At 33.5% G+C, this 16,147-nt stretch overlaps 1 protein-coding gene across 3 annotated transcripts; it reads right to left on the bottom strand.

Annotated features, from left to right (window-relative positions):
- Positions 1-1,328: 1,328 nt before the first annotated feature.
- On the bottom strand, positions 1,329-15,363 carry LOC108907216 (propionyl-CoA carboxylase beta chain, mitochondrial). 3 transcript variants are annotated; one of them, XM_018710790.2, is made up of 10 exons: positions 15,126-15,363; positions 14,287-14,400; positions 13,567-13,839; positions 12,888-13,007; positions 10,469-10,656; positions 8,352-8,557; positions 6,844-7,052; positions 5,871-5,992; positions 5,633-5,709; positions 1,329-1,639 (listed from the first exon to the last, which is right to left on the bottom strand). In XM_018710790.2, exons 1-10 carry the CDS (start codon positions 15,306-15,308, stop codon positions 1,518-1,520), a joined length of 1,614 nt encoding a protein of 537 aa, XP_018566306.1. In that variant the 5' UTR covers positions 15,309-15,363; the 3' UTR covers positions 1,329-1,517. The 3 variants fall into 3 exon arrangements, with proteins under 3 accessions (XP_018566306.1, XP_023310264.1, XP_023310265.1); XM_023454496.1 differs by lacking the exon at positions 12,888-13,007 and adding an exon at positions 10,975-11,094 and having other exon boundaries at positions 15,126-15,362; XM_023454497.1 differs by lacking the exon at positions 5,633-5,709 and having other exon boundaries at positions 5,794-5,992; positions 15,126-15,362.
- Positions 15,364-16,147: the final 784 nt, after the last annotated feature.

Here is a 16,147-nt window from a genome sequence, read left to right as displayed (position 1 = left end):
GTCCCAGAAGAACACAATACACATACGTCGATAAAAGAAAACCTAAGATAACACTAAATCCACGTGCTAGCCGATTCCGCATCGTGACGTCACACCAATCAGAGTACGCTTGCACTTTCAAACAAATATTGACATTTCTTTCCGGTTTTTCCCATACAACTTATTTTCTGATTTTTATAAAACGTTGCAAATGTAATGATAAGGAAAATTTTAACCATTTTATGACGTTAAAACAGATTTTTTTGCGAACGTCCCTATTTAGATAAAGTTAAAATTCAACAGTACTGGTAACATGGAAAAAACTGTCGATCTTAATTTAAAAAATACGGTCTAAGTCTAGAGATTGGGAATACATATCCCATATTTATTTTATTTAAAAATAAATGGAATGTTCAATTGTTTTGCCTAAAAACGAGTATTTGAAGCCCTAAAAGGATACTGCAACTTTTTGCTTCTTAGTATTAAAACTAGCAAAGTCATCAGAGTTAATTTCTGCGGGAAGCCTTGTACGGAGATGGACGTGATTTTAATTTGTCGACGCGGGTGTCTCACCTAGAATCCAAAATTGGCCAAATTGTTCGTTTAGTGTAGGAGTTCCCGGCATGCCCCGATACTTAATTCCCTTTTCGAAAGTGTTCTTGACAAGGGCCAACGATCTATAACTATTAAGACCAATTAAATTGCTTTTTAAGGTACTTGAGATAATTTAGGTATATTTGTTACAAGTAATAAGATTATTATGTATATTTAGAAACAATCATATATTTAGGTATAGTTCTTCTATATTGCAAAAATGATAATTCGTCGTGACTGATACATATTGCCTAAATGTTCTAAATTAGCGGTTGACCAAATTTACGTGTTTTAGTTTCTGTGTTGTCCCCTTAGCTGTGATTGTACAGGAATTTTTGGAAGTCATAGGCGAGTCAACCGGATGTGTATTAAATCTAGAACATAGCCATATATTAAGGGCCCTGTAATTGTTTCTCATTTCGTCTCTTTAGCTGCCCGGTAAAAAAACCTTTTTTTACACTTTAGTTTAGCGCGTAATTCTAAGTTTTTAATAATGTTGTAACACTGTATGTATTGTATCATTGTGCATGCACCCTATACGGGGCGTTGCTGAACCAGCAGCGAATAGACTGTTTCTGGTTTTACAGAAACTAGAGATAAGGATATCGAGGAGCGCCCTGTATATTCGTAGCGTAAGGACATCTGTAAATCCCCAATGTGATATATACTGATAATATTGTACGTGTAGATTAGAATTAGCACCCTGGCCTAGTTCAGAAAAAGTTTACAAGGTATTACATAATCAAACTAGATTCTTCGGTTAGACCACGGACATTGCACTTTGATAAAATTGATAATAATATTTTACACTAACATATAACACAATGTTAATAATTTGTTTGCTTAACTATCGTAAGTTGTAATAAAATATTGTTGTAAGTTGTTAAATAAGACTGAAAGTATACAACCGACGTGTTTTATTTTCAAACACCTCTCCCGTGAATTTACAGAGGAATGTTGCCGTGCTTTTTCTTCGGATTCGTCAGCTTTTTGGTCTCCAATAAGTCCAGGTCCCTGCATAGCCTCCATCGCGTCGTCCTGGGTTCTATGATGTCATCAATGAAACCTTGAAGATAAGTATACATTGTAAGTCTATAAAAAATGAGATAACTTCTATTCTAAGTATTTTCCCAGAAATTTTCACATAATTAATTAAGAAAGATGATACATTTCTCTCAAATTTTACATGCAAAAAACTATAAATTTTTACTCGCTATTTTTAAATAGTGCCACTATAATTTCAAAATGAAAAATGTGACGTTAGACCGTGGTTAGACCTATGTCTAAGATAAAACCAGCTAGGTGGATTAGATTATAATTAGAAAATAACCGAACTTTTTGAATTGCGCGGTAATGGAGATATTTAGTGATATGCAGTTGGCAGTACTACGTTGCGCATAACCTCCTCTACAACCTCATGTTCTCCAATTTTTGATATCTCATTTAGTTTTCGTGATATTGATATTTGAGTACAACGCGTTCAAGGGTTAGTGACGATTTTTGGAATGAGCGATTTTCTGGAACATCAATGCAACGTAAAATTTTGCGTGAAATTGAGGAAAACTTTCACAGAAACGTTTCAACTTTTGAAACAAGCTTACGGAGATGATGCTTTGCTCTGGGTCGTACGCAGTATTACGAATGGTTTTCACGATTTAAAAGTGGTTGTCAATTGAAGATGATCCTCGACCAGGAAGGCCTTCCACTTCAATTGGTGACTCTCACGTTTATAAAATCTGGTGCGTGCAAATCGCCAATTGACTGTCAGAAAAATTGCGGAAGAGGTTAGCATTTCAGTTGGGTCATGCCATGAAATTTTGACTGAAAAATTGAACATGCATAGAGTTGTAGCAAAATTTGTTCCCCGCTTGTTTACCGAACAACAGAAAAAATCGTGTGGACGTTTGTCGGCAATTTCTTGGAGGGGTGGACCTGGGGGGGGGTATAGTATTTTCAAGGAAACAAGAACCAATAATGTATAAAATCAATAATAAAGTTTAAAAAATAAAATTCGGTTATGTTCTGAATAGAACTAGTACCTATAATAGTTTCAAGATTCATCACCGTATATGATAACAGCTACAAAATATATCAAAAATGGAAAAATTCATCAAAATACCATTAGAAATATATCAAAAACTACTTAGTGCGTCAGAAAATTCACAATACACCATAGTACCTATGTCGGTGGATATACATCTAAATAACTAAGTCGTTCATCGGTCGTCTCACGCAAGTAATACTGATGAGAACCAATAAGTCGAAACTGATCTGTCTTATGATGCTGTTGATGAATGATCTGTTTACCTACTAGGTATTGGGTGTGTATAATTCGGTACTGGACAGAGCACTTACAGGGTGATTCACTATACTTTGACCCCCTTTAACTTTTTTGTTTTAAGAGTTATCAAAAAATGTGAAAAACAAAAGTTGCATGATCTAATTAGTGAGATTTATTTAAAATTCCTATACCTATTTTAGACCATATCAATGTCCGATATGTCAAAAGATATTATAACTAAATCTGTAAATCCTTACGTAATTGAAAAAAAGGTAGAAATGCCTGAAAGAGGTCTAACAATTACAAGAGATCTTATTTTCTTAATAAGAAACCCTTTTTTCGTTTCTTAGTAGTCTCTCGCTTATCGTTAGAGATGGATCCAACAAACCTTATATGATTACACTCGACAGAGAACGTCCTATCCAAATATGTAAAAATATACAGGGTGTTCCATTTAAATTAACAAATTTAACATCCACGGCCATTTTGTTTGAAGTTCAATTGTTTTTCAACTATTATTTTCGAAAAATTCATAAAAAATCATGCAACTTTTGTATTGCACATTTTCTTATAACTATTAAAACAAAAAAGTTAAAGGGGGTCAAAATATAGTGAATCACCCTGTACCTCGCAGGGTAGTTGTTTTCCACAGTACCATTAGTTAAAAAGTTTATTTCGCCTAATGCGACACAAGTTATATTTACATAGCACCTACAGATCAGTAGGTAACTCTTTGTCAGTAGATGCAAAGTAGGTATGTACTGTTTTGTGCCAACAGGTATTGGGTAGCAATGACATTTAAGATAAGGTTCTATAGGTTTAGGTTTAGAATACATTTAAATCCTTCAAAACTAATATGAAATATATGAGACGTTTTTTTCTTAATTGGATATTTCCATTACACTAAAAAAAAAAGAAAATTTGAAATAAATATCTACTTGTGTCACGTACAGGTGTTATTCTTATAAATTTACTATTTTCTAACAGAAAATATAATAAATATTCGGTTAAATAAAAAAAATGGTAATTAAAAATGCGACAAATAAATAATTACATGGTACATTAATATGTTACAATCGCAACACATCTAAAATCATAAAAAATTAAGCAAAATCTCTATGTGCAAATACTCTGAAATCCTTAAAAATTCTCGAAATACCTGAAAATATTTCGAAATCTTCAAAATACTTCAGAACATTAAAATACCTCGAAAATTTCTAAATATCTTTAAATATTTCAAAAACTTCTAAAAAACTTTTACCGTTGACCACAGGTTATTACCACCTGTTATTAAGTATTAATACATATTCTGAGGATATTATGAGAAATTTTATTTTATTTCAAACAGTTTTTTCAACATTTTGAACAGTCAAGGGTTATTTTTATGCGTAACGAAAAAATCTCACACAGAAAAAGCAAATAATATTATGTATATATTTAGTAACAAAAAAAAAAGTATATTCACTGGTTTCAAAGGTATGTATTTTGAGGTACTTCACCCCTTTTAGTTTCCTGAATATTCTGTTTAAATATAAACGCTTTCAAGACGATTGAGGATGATGAATTACTTACCTTTCTGTGCAGCCGGGAAAGGACTTCCAAAAGCATCTATATACTCCGCTTCTCGCTTGTCCAGATCAGGTTTTCCCCTGTATAAAATCGTCACTGCACCTTTGGCGCCCATCACGGCGACTTCGGCGGAAGGCCAGGCGTAGTTTATGTCTCCTCGGAGATGTTTAGAGGACATTACATCGTAAGCTCCACCATAACCCTGAAAAGTTACTTGCGAAATTAAAGATCCAAAAGTTTGCGTTAACTTTTAGAAGTCCTAATTGGTAATACATCATTCAGTTTCACTAAGGTTGTAAAAAGTTACGGAATGTGGCTCAGTGTTATGGTGAAACTTTTTCTCGGTTATTAAGTGGGATACTTATGGGGAGCAAACTGATTAAAAGTTTGTAAATGAGAAAAAAGCACTCTGCCTAGGTTCATTAGACAGTTTGCTTTTCTCTAAATCAATGTTAAGACATCAAAATAGTAAGTATGTATATGTTTTTTAATTTATTTACTTTGCCATGTCGGAAAAAAATTTAAAATTAAAATTAATGAAATTGCGCCAAAAGCATCAGTCAAGGATTATTTTGTGTGAAAATATGTAAAAACCAAAAAGTCCGTGGAAACTGACNAAAAATTGAGATTATTACCCGTACGCGCGCCAATGATGAACATAAAATTCTTAATTGCGTGTCAAAAAATGCTCAATAACTACCTTTTAAAACCCACCAAATTTCATTTGCACATCACGACCGGTTTCAGAGCAATAAATTAAATAGTCAGTTTTTAAGAAAAACTTTGACACCCCGTACCTCGGAAAACGAATTATTTGCGGACATACGTTTATAAGCAAACTGCCATTATTTTCTCATGTAGAATCACCCCCTGAAATTTGTCGCACTTTTTTACTAACACCCTGTATAAATATTTAGGATTTTCTGTCATTTTCTTCCTCTTTTCTTTATTGGCTATTTTGCGACCCCTTACAACGAAAGAATCAATTAAGGATTATTTTTATGAAAATAGTTTTGCCTAATCAAAAAATCGCACACATAAAAATGGAAACAATATAAATATTTAGTAACAGAAATAAAAGTATATTCACTGTATATTAAAGTATATTCAAAGGTATGTATTTTGAGATACTTCGCCCCTTTTAGTTTCTTGAATATTCTGTTTAAATATAAACGCTTTCAAGACGATTGAGAATTATTAATTACTTACCTTTCTGTGCAGCCGGGAAAGGACTTCCAAAAGCGTCTATATACTCCGCTTCTCGCTTGTCCAGATCAGGTTTTCCCCTGTATAAAATCGTCACTGCACCTTTGGCGCCCATCACGGCGACTTCGGCGGANCAAGACGATTGAGAATTATTAATTACTTACCTTTCTGTGCAGCCGGGAAAGGACTTCCAAAAGCATCTATATACTCCGCTTCTCGCTTGTCCAGATCAGGTTTTCCCCTGTATAAAATCGTCACTGCACCTTTGGCGCCCATCACGGCGACTTCGGCGGAAGGCCAGGCGTAGTTTATGTCTCCTCGGAGATGTTTAGAGGACATTACATCGTAAGCTCCACCATAACCCTGAAAAGTTACTTGCGAAATTAAAGATCCAAAAGTTTGCGTTAACTTTTAGAAGTCCTAATTGGTAATACATCATTCAGTTTCACTAAGGTTGTAAAAAGTTACGGAATGTGGCTCAGTGTTATGGTGAAACTTTTTCTCGGTTATTAAGTGGGATACTTATGGGGAGCAAACTGATTAAAAGTTTGTAAATGAGAAAAAAGCACTCTGCCTAGGTTCATTAGACAGTTTGCTTTTCTCTAAATCAATGTTAAGACATCAAAATAGTAAGTATGTATATGTTTTTTAATTTATTTACTTTGCCATGTCGGAAAAAAATTTAAAATTAAAATTAATGAAATTGCGCCAAAAGCATCAGTCAAGGATTATTTTGTATGAAAATATGTTTGCCTAACCAAAACGTCCGTGGAAACTGACAAATAAACAAACTTAAACTGTCAAAACTATTTTAAGACGAAGTGTCATTCCAAGTTCTGATAACAGAGTGGTTTTCGACACGTCAACTTATTAAAATCAGTAAATATAGTATAATGTATTTTCTTCTTTTTGTATTTTTTGAGAGATTGTTGACTAGGATAAAATACTTTCATAAAATATAACTCTTGACTGATCCTTTTGACGTGAGGGTTTATGTCATTATTATTATTTTTTTTTTCATAAGTGGAAATAAATAAAAAATAAAAATAAAACTGTCAACAGTAAATAATTTCCGATAATATATAATAAGTAAGTATAATTATTTTTCAAATGCTTTTTTATTACACTTTTGAACAATGTGACTTCACCAAATTCATATTAATTTTTCTTACATTACAAAAAGTTTCAAATTGATATAGAAAGTTCAAATTTACCTTTCTCGTAATCACAGTCAATTTTGGAACAGTAGCTTCAGCGTAAGCATAGAGCAATTTGGCGCCATGCCGGATAATTCCTGAGTGCTCTTGTGTTACCCCGGGTAAAAATCCGGGTACATCAACCAGAGTTATAATGGGAATATTGAAGGCATCGCAAAACCGAACAAACCTTGCCGCTTTCACAGATGCATTAATATCCAAACAACCTTGAAATGATAAAATATTCAATATTAAATTGTTGAATCTTCCTACTATACACCACGTCCAAAATAGTAGGGAGTGTATCATTCTATACATGCTATTCTATGGGCGTATCATTATAGCGGGTTCAAAAAAATTAATTAAATACAAACAGACATGTCGATTTTAGTGAAAACTCAAATTTACACACACCTTGGTAGATCCAACAGGCAGGTATGTATGTTTTTTTAATTATACTATAATACGTATTCAACAATTCTACCATCGTATGCAAAACTGGTCTACTGTACCTGTATACAGTTTTTTTTATGGGACATAGCCAGTGCTTTCATTATCTGATGATAACGACTGTTACAAGCATTAGCAAAACTACTCATTACTGTTACAGATATTACTATCTCTCAGTATGACTGGTTCTTTTAACTTCAACTATTGAATCCAAGTCCATTACTTACAACAATATACTTAAGGAGGTTTATCTGATTTGGAATTGACGAAAAAATATTCATATAAAAATTCATATAAGCTTATTAATATGAAGAAATTCCTCAAAAAAAATTATGACTAGTTTGGATACCTAAGAGATGAGTTATTAATAAAATAATTTTTCACGATTTAATACAGTCTTATGAGAATGCAGATTTTTTTGGTCTTTCCACTTAGAATGCGCAACAATTGACGAACAGTTTCCACAGTAACTTGTATAAATAGGAAACCGGTATCTAAGAAACCGTATGACAGCTTGTAGAAATCGATTAGGTACTTGTAAGATACATAATTTATAATAATTCTCCTTCAAACTGCTGTCGTTGACAAACTTATCCTCCATATGCGTGATTGCGGCAACGCCGCGTTCTCGACGTAGCGTATTATTTGAAATTTGCAGGTGTCCAAAGAGACTGATCGAACGGGAGCGAGCGAACGCCGAGCTGAGCGCGCCAGCCAAGTGCAACGTTGCCAAATCTAAAGGCTTACTACTTTAGTCACTACCGCATCTACAGAAACTTTCGTTAAACTTTAGACGTACCTTTGTACCCGATAAACCTCCTTAATATTCCAAATGGGAGCGCAGTCTAAACATATTGGAACACTATGCGAAATCGACGACACATCACAATTTCTATACAGAGAATATAGAAAACTGTTTTATCAGATTAAAAATTAGTACAAATTTTGGCTTGATATATTTATGATTCTGCTGTGTACTATTTTGATACTGCAGTATAAAGTAATTATTAATTTACAATAACCGATTTGAGAATAATACCGAAAGGCAAAAGTTTACTAATCCTGGAAACCTTTACCTGCTGCTACTTTTGGTTGATTGCCAACTATTCCAACTGTTCGTCCATTCATCCTACCAAATCCAATGATGATGTTCTTGGCATATTTCGGCATGATTTCGAAAAAGTCCCTTTCATCTATAATACTAAGAACTACGTCCAGCATATCGTAAGGTGTGGTGGTTGAAGGAGGGATAACTGTGTCCAAAGCTGGAACATCTTCGTGGCTAAAAAAAACATTATTCGCAGATTGGATTGGTAGAAAGTTTTATAAGTTAACATCGCAAATGGTATATTACCATGGGCGTAGCTAAGGGGGAGCAGGAGTGTGTACGGTCCCCCCAGAAAGCCCGGGAAGATCTAATATTATCGTCTATCATATCGGCATAACGGTAAACGCTGACTGCATGACCTCTTTTTTTAGAATGAAATCAAAACGTATTCAGGTTTTTGAAATTTTATTCGGCAAGTTGCTGATTGAGAGAGCTTTTTTTTAGAGGCTCCATAGAGCTTGCAGCCCTGAACCCACTCCATGCAAAAATTGTAGTTACGCCCATGTATGTTACTATTATTCTTTTGCATAAAACAACTATTATTATAATTTCCATTTTTTATCTTTTTTGAATTTCGCAACGTACTTTATTGGGAAACATGTTTTTTTTATTTTGATCTATACCATCACGTGGGTACTGAGTGAAATTGAAAAAGCTGTATATGACAGAGAAATTTGGAACATCAAATTTAAATATGTATATTTTTTATGAATTTGGGGGTAATAATACATCCACACAAAAAAAGAAAAGTTGTCTGTACTTTTCATGCGACATATGTTATCCGTAGTATTTTTGGCTCCTCATCACGAATCCGGTGTCAGTATTGAGCTATCACAGGAATTTTCTAACCTCTAAAAACAGGTCAAAAATAGCAAAAATTCACGAAAAAGTGCTAGGAAAAATACCGTTTTCTATATTCAAATGTTCATTTATATGGTTAAGACCCCGCCAAACGTGAATCCGCGATCAGAATTGTTGGTTCTTTTTCTAACCTCAAAAAAACGGGTCAGATATCACGAATTTTCAAAAAATAACAGGTGCGCGTCAAATTTAGCATACGGAGGTTTTCGGGGTCGCTAATCACGGATCCGAGGTCAATTCTGCAAAATTCAAGATGGCGGATCCAAGATGGCTAACCAAATTTTCAAAAAACGACAGATTCGCGCCAAATTTGGTATATCGGGGTTTTCGGGGTAGCTGATTATTATTCGAGGTCAGAATTGTGAAATTCATTTTGTAATATTTTTGTTTACTTTATAACCTTCGTACCTAATCATGTTTGAACCTTTCTATTTTCGGCTATATCTTGTTCTTTTTTCTGTAAAAGATCTATTCACGGGTATTCTGCCTAATCTCAGGTAATAAAGTACATAGGTAATTGATTAAATTTTTAAAAACGAATTTTATAAATCTGATCTCGTATTCGTAATATTCGTATTCTCGAAACCCTCTGTATATCAAATTCGGCGCGAATCTGTTATTTTTTTAAAATTTGGTCGGCCGCCATCTTGAAGTTTTCAAAATTGACCTCGAATTCGTGATGTACGACCCCGAAAAGCCTCTTATAATAAATTTAGCGCGAATTTGTTATTTTTTGAAAATTTGGTCACCCATCTTGGATCCGTCATCTTGAATTTTTCAAAATTGAGCTCGCATCAGTGATCAGCGACCTTGAAAATCCTCATATACCAAATTTGGGGCGAATCTGTTATTTTTTGAAAATTTGTGATATCTGACCTTAATTGACCCGTTTTTTTTTAAGTTAGAAAAAGAACCATCAATTTTGACGGATTCACATTAGGCTGGATCTTAATAACCATATAAATGAACATTTGAATATAGAAAAAAAAAGTTGTATTTCTCCTAGCACTTTTTCGTGAATTTTTGCTATTTTTGACCTGTTTTTTCTGACACCGAATTCGTGATCAGGAGGCAAAAATACTACGGATAACATATGTCGCATGAAAAGTACAGACAACTTTTTTTGTGTGGCTGTGTATTTGGCTTTTTTTCTTCAGAAATAGTCGAGGCAAAAATTTCGAAATTCAGTTTGCATGACACACTTCTTGTACGACCTTGATTTACCATGGATCGTCACACATCCTAACAGGCGTAGGGAACTGATTAGATTGCGGAAGAAATCCCATGAAATGTCTAAGCTGCAACAGCGCATCTACATCGTTATTGAACGAGTTGTGAGCCACCCCAGAAATTGAGGTGTGAGTTTTGGCACCACCCAGTTCCTGCTGACTCACGTCTTCATTGGTAACAGACTGAAAAAGTTTCGTATATATACTTGCGCATATGTAGTCGATAAAAGTTAAAATTTCCTTGGAGATCACAAAATTTAGTTGCTAGAAAAATATTCATTCAATTTTTGACAAGATCATGAAACAGCCATATTGGAAAAATAACGATTGAATTGTAATTTATGGGAGTACTTGACATAACCATTGTTTGTTTTATTTATTGGTGCCGAAATATACACATGACAAATAAAATATTAGGCAAATCTTACCAAATGCTTCATACGTTTAAAAATGATGAAGTAATATAAAAAGGAGCAATAAACTTACGTCCTATATACATACCTTTACAACTTCGGGTCCCGTAATAAAAAGGTATGATGTATCTTCAACCATAAAAGTGAAGTCGGTAATAGCCGGAGAGTATACTGCTCCACCAGCGCATGGTCCCATTATAAGTGATATCTAAAATAGGGATCCAATGAAAGTGAAAGTAGCAGGATGAAAAAAATGGGTAGATGTATAATAAAACGAAACTTTTATATGCCGACTTGCTTATAGCTTATTCAGTTAGATAAAGCTACATAGGGTCTTACATTAGACAAACGCAACACGGTAATGCTTTCGTAACATATTTTGACTTAGGCACAGCTACAAATTTTCAAAATTGCCTAGTGTATAGCAATGCACAATGAACATCTTTTTGTGCTGCCGCTCTAGAAAATGTCTGTTTCTGATCCCTTTTTAGATAGAAAAAGTGCTGATCTAGACGGGACAGGAGGAGAGAGCTCATTAAAGCAACTTTACCGNAAGTTTACATTTATTATGTAAACTTTGGTTATACGCAACTGCATATTGAATAATAAACTGAAATACTAAAACTGTGTATTATTTAACATAATAAATTATAAAACGTCAAAACGTTAATAATATTAAAAATGATAAATTGTAATAACCGTACATTCGAAAACAATCATCCCTATTCATTGATGACACGATTTTCCTTTGATAAAACACCGACAACTTTTTGCGACGACACTAAAGTGCACACGTGCAAATTAGAAGATTATTGAACTCGACAAAGGTTGACCTAGGTCGGAAACGGACGGACGAAGTTGTTTATTTGTCTCCGTCCGACTGTATTTTTATCTTCTATTACTTACAGTCAATATTTAAATACTACATTACATTTCACCCTCTCTTTATAATTTATCTAGTGAGTGTTGGTTTTTTATGTCATTATTTCTATAATGATATTGAAATGGTTATGAAATGAAATTTAAATTATTTGAACTCTTGGGGTTTTGTAATTTCAATATTAAATTTTATATAGAGTGAAACGGAGCTAATTTTTTTGCAGCCATAATAGTCACATTTGGTCACCCGCACACTACTCATCGGTTTAGCTTTCAGAGGAGGTTGGGTGTCAATGTATGAACAGGAGTATATGGCGATCGTTTAATTGGGCCGCATTTTTTACCTGTACATCTGAATGGGCCGCGTTACTTTCAATTTTTAGTAGAAGGCTTACAGCAAATTAAAAAATTATCACTATAATGTTAATAAAAAATGATTTTTGGCAAGTCATGCTCAGACCTCCTCGAGGTTCTTGCTGGGTAACAATAACAATTTAATATGTTGATTGCATAATTATAAAAAAATAATTTATAGCATTTTAAATTATTATTGGCTGACGTGAGCAAACCGTTTATTTATTGTCTTTATATGTGCGAAAATATATAAATATGGCAACATTGCATCTAGGTCGCTTTGTTCATATCGTAGCCGGCTGACGTCAGCCGGTCAGTAACAGCCTGAAAAGGGGGTTAAATAATGATTTGAAAATTTTTTTTTCAGCTTAAATATGCATTTAATTTTTTTTTAATCACTCCATCGTATTATACTCATTTTTCTCTATCTGCTCTTAAAATTAATGACATTATGACTGAATCACCCTGTATACTTGTTTCTATGTTATCGATAAAAGTTCAAATTTCCTTGGAGAGCAAAAAATTTAATTGCTAGAAAAATATTAATTCAGTTTTTGACAGGATTATGAAACAGCCATAATGGAAAAATGGCGGTTGAATGGGAATTTATGCGAGTGCTTGGCATAACCATTGTTTGTTTTATTTATTGGTGCCGAAATATACACATGACAAATAAAATATTAGGCAAATCTTACCAAATGCTTCATACGTTTAAAAATGATGAAGTAATATAAAAAGGAGCAATAAACTTACGTCCTATATACATACCTTTACAACTTCGGGTCCCGTAATAAAAAGGTATGATGTATCTTCAACCATAAAAGTGAAGTCGGTAATAGCCGGAGAGTATACCGCTCCACCAGCGCATGGTCCCATTATAAGTGATATCTGAAATAGGGATCCAATGAAAGTGAAAGTAGCAGGATGAAAAAAATGGGTAGATGTATAATAAAAGGAAACTTTTATATGCCGACTTGCTTATAGAAAGACTATTCAGTTAGATAAAGCTACATACGGTCTTACATTAGACAAACGCAACACGGTAATGCTTTCGTAACATATTTTGACTTAGGCACAGCTACAAATTTTCAAAATTGCCTAGTGTATAGCAATGCACAATGAACATCTTTTTGTGCTGCCGCTCTAGAAAATGTCTGTTTCTGATCCCTTTTTAGATAGAAAAAGTGCTGATCTAGACGGGACAGGAGGAGAGAACTCATTAAAGCAACAACGAGCTCTTACGTCAAAATTTGCGTTAAAACAAAGTATCAGCAGAAGATTTATACTCGATCTTTGGTGGTTTATATTTTGATAATCAAGATCGTAGATAATAAGTGCGACCCCGCTAGATTCATTTCCAGAGATGAATATATGAAAAAAATGTTTCTTTTTTACATAGTTGTTTCTTTGCCGATAAATGAAACAACAACTTTCCCACTGCACTTGCCTGTGGCACAACTCCTGAAGCCAGTACGTTCCTCTGAAAAATATCAGCGTATCCAGCTAAAGAAGCCACTCCCTCTTGTATTCTAGCGCCACCAGAATCATTCAGGCCAACAACAGGAGCTCCGACCAATATAGCTTGGTCCATGATTTTGCAGATCTTCCAGGCATGGGCGCTGGAAAGGCTGCCTCCAAAAACAGTAAAGTCTTGACTGAAGACGTACACTGGTCTCCCATTGACTAGACCGTGACCAGTTATCACGGAATCTCCTGGAAACTAGCGAAAATACAAAATTAAAGATAACAGATAAGATATAACAAAGTGTTACATCTATGAACGGTCATTGATATTCAATGCCCTGGCCTTCAATGTGGCCAACTGGCAGAGAGCGACCTACTATTTCATAGGTACAATGAAATAAGACCTGTGTTGTCAGTATGAAGGAGAAAATAATTTTAAAATGTGATAAGGAAACAACTACTGCGAATTAATGCCCCAACCAGCACTGATTTATCCCCCAATACTTATTGTTAGTAAGCATTGGCTTTTATTAATATTGCGGGTATAGTTCAATACTAGTCGAGGCATTCTTCCGCAGAGTAGTTATTTTCTGCAACATGGTCAATTAAAAATTAATGTTTTGTTTCTAAACTAGAAGATTATTATAAAGTATCTAACATATCTTATTATAAAGTATACCTTATTATAAAGTATCTAATTTACCTTTTGTTTGTCCATTCCAAAATCGGTGCAGGTGTGTTCAACGAACATGTCGTATTCCACAAAACTTCCATGGTCACAAAATAATGTTATCCTTTCTCTTGCTGTTAGTTTTCCCTTAAAACATACGTTAAAGATTTTAACAAATATCGTTCGAAAATTAAAAATATTTTCTGTATAAGATCTCACATCTAATACATCTTTACCGGTAACTTTGGTTTATTTTATAATTGAATTTGCAATATGTACTTTGACTAAGGGGCACACTTTAATCATTTTATATTTATTTTGTTTCGCTAAAATTTAACTACATAGACATAATATCGTATTCATTTCATTCATAAAATCCAAGTGGTAATGACGGTGGTGCTAACTATTGGTTTTGCAAGATTAATATACAAAATATTGCAATGCCAATATTTTTCTACATTTTGTAGGCAACTAACTGTACACGTAGGTGTATTAGGAGTTATCTAACTTACGGAATTGATGTAAATAGCTCCACATACCAATAAATTAACTAAATAAAAATTTTCTAGATAAGAAATACAAAAATCGCAGAATTTATTGTTTGTCTGTTTTAGATCAATCAGACTTCTTAATTTATTGGCATAATTATACTATACGTCGTGGATCGTGAAGTAATATTTAATCATCCTTATCTTTGACCTTCCAACTTTATACTGCGGAATTTAATGTGATTTCTTAATTTATAAATAAAAATTAATAAAAAAAAGACCAGAATTATATTAAAAGTGCCTAGGTATAACCCATTTCCCAATCCTAGCAGAACATTGGTAGGAAAGTTGAAGGTGAACTAGGTATCTGATTTTTGTACTTACCTTTTTGTGTTGTGTATCAATACGCTTTTGCCCTCCTCCTAGTAGTGCTTCATTTCTTTTTTGTTTAATTCTTTCAGCGATTTTGAGCGTATGAGTAGCCGAACTGGAATATCTTAACAATTTCTTAGTATCACATTTTTTTCTATAGAAAGAAATAGTATTGTTTAAAACACGAAAGGACATTGCCTCGTTATTTGCGACTGTAATAGAGGTTGCCCAGAAACTGGTTTATCTCATTATAAACATGGTTTGAATAGATAAACGTTGTTGATTGTTAATCAATCTTTAATTTACTTTAGGGACACCTCATTCATTAGGAATATGTTGTTTGTTTAATTTATGTACACTGATCATCCTGATTATAATAATGTGGTAGTACTTAATAATAAAGACTTTATTCCTTATTCCAATATTTTTGAGCTGTCATATTTTGAGGACTAATAGGTAGGTATATATGCCTACAAAATTAGAAAAAATATTCAGTGCCGAGTTGAAAATAATAAAAAGTAAGTAAATATATCATTTATATTATAAGTTATGATATCAATTATATTATAAATAAATCTAATTTTTATATACTTTACTCCTTTTGGATTGTAGGCAACCAACCAAACGATAAGTGTGTATTTCTTGTTAGAGCCCGACAAACCCGGATTAATTTTAAAGTTAACTACCTATTTTCTAACACGTCTGTGAAATATCATGAAAGAATATTTGGTAGGTATTTCATATTACATTTCCAGTTTCCTATTATTGATTAGATCACACTTATATTTTTATACTGTATATTTATTTATCAATTTTCTGCGTTTATGAACGGTCAACTGCGTCTATATAATTAATCTTCGTTCATAAAAACATAAATAGAATTATACGGAAATAGATTACAAATATATACCTATTTGAAAAATGCCCCCTTTAAAGTTCAGTGTAGCCAATGTAAACAGCCAGGCAATGTAACCGTACTACCAACTTCAGCTGTGTAAGTCTAACTAAACTAACTAAAGTAAATCTGTCTTCTG

The sequence above is a fragment of the Anoplophora glabripennis genome, unplaced genomic scaffold (assembly GCF_000390285.2).
Source record: "Anoplophora glabripennis isolate ALB-LARVAE unplaced genomic scaffold, Agla_2.0 scaffold303, whole genome shotgun sequence".
Lineage (NCBI taxonomy): Eukaryota > Metazoa > Arthropoda > Insecta > Coleoptera > Cerambycidae > Anoplophora > Anoplophora glabripennis.
This window is presented reverse-complemented; position numbering and strand designations above follow the sequence as displayed.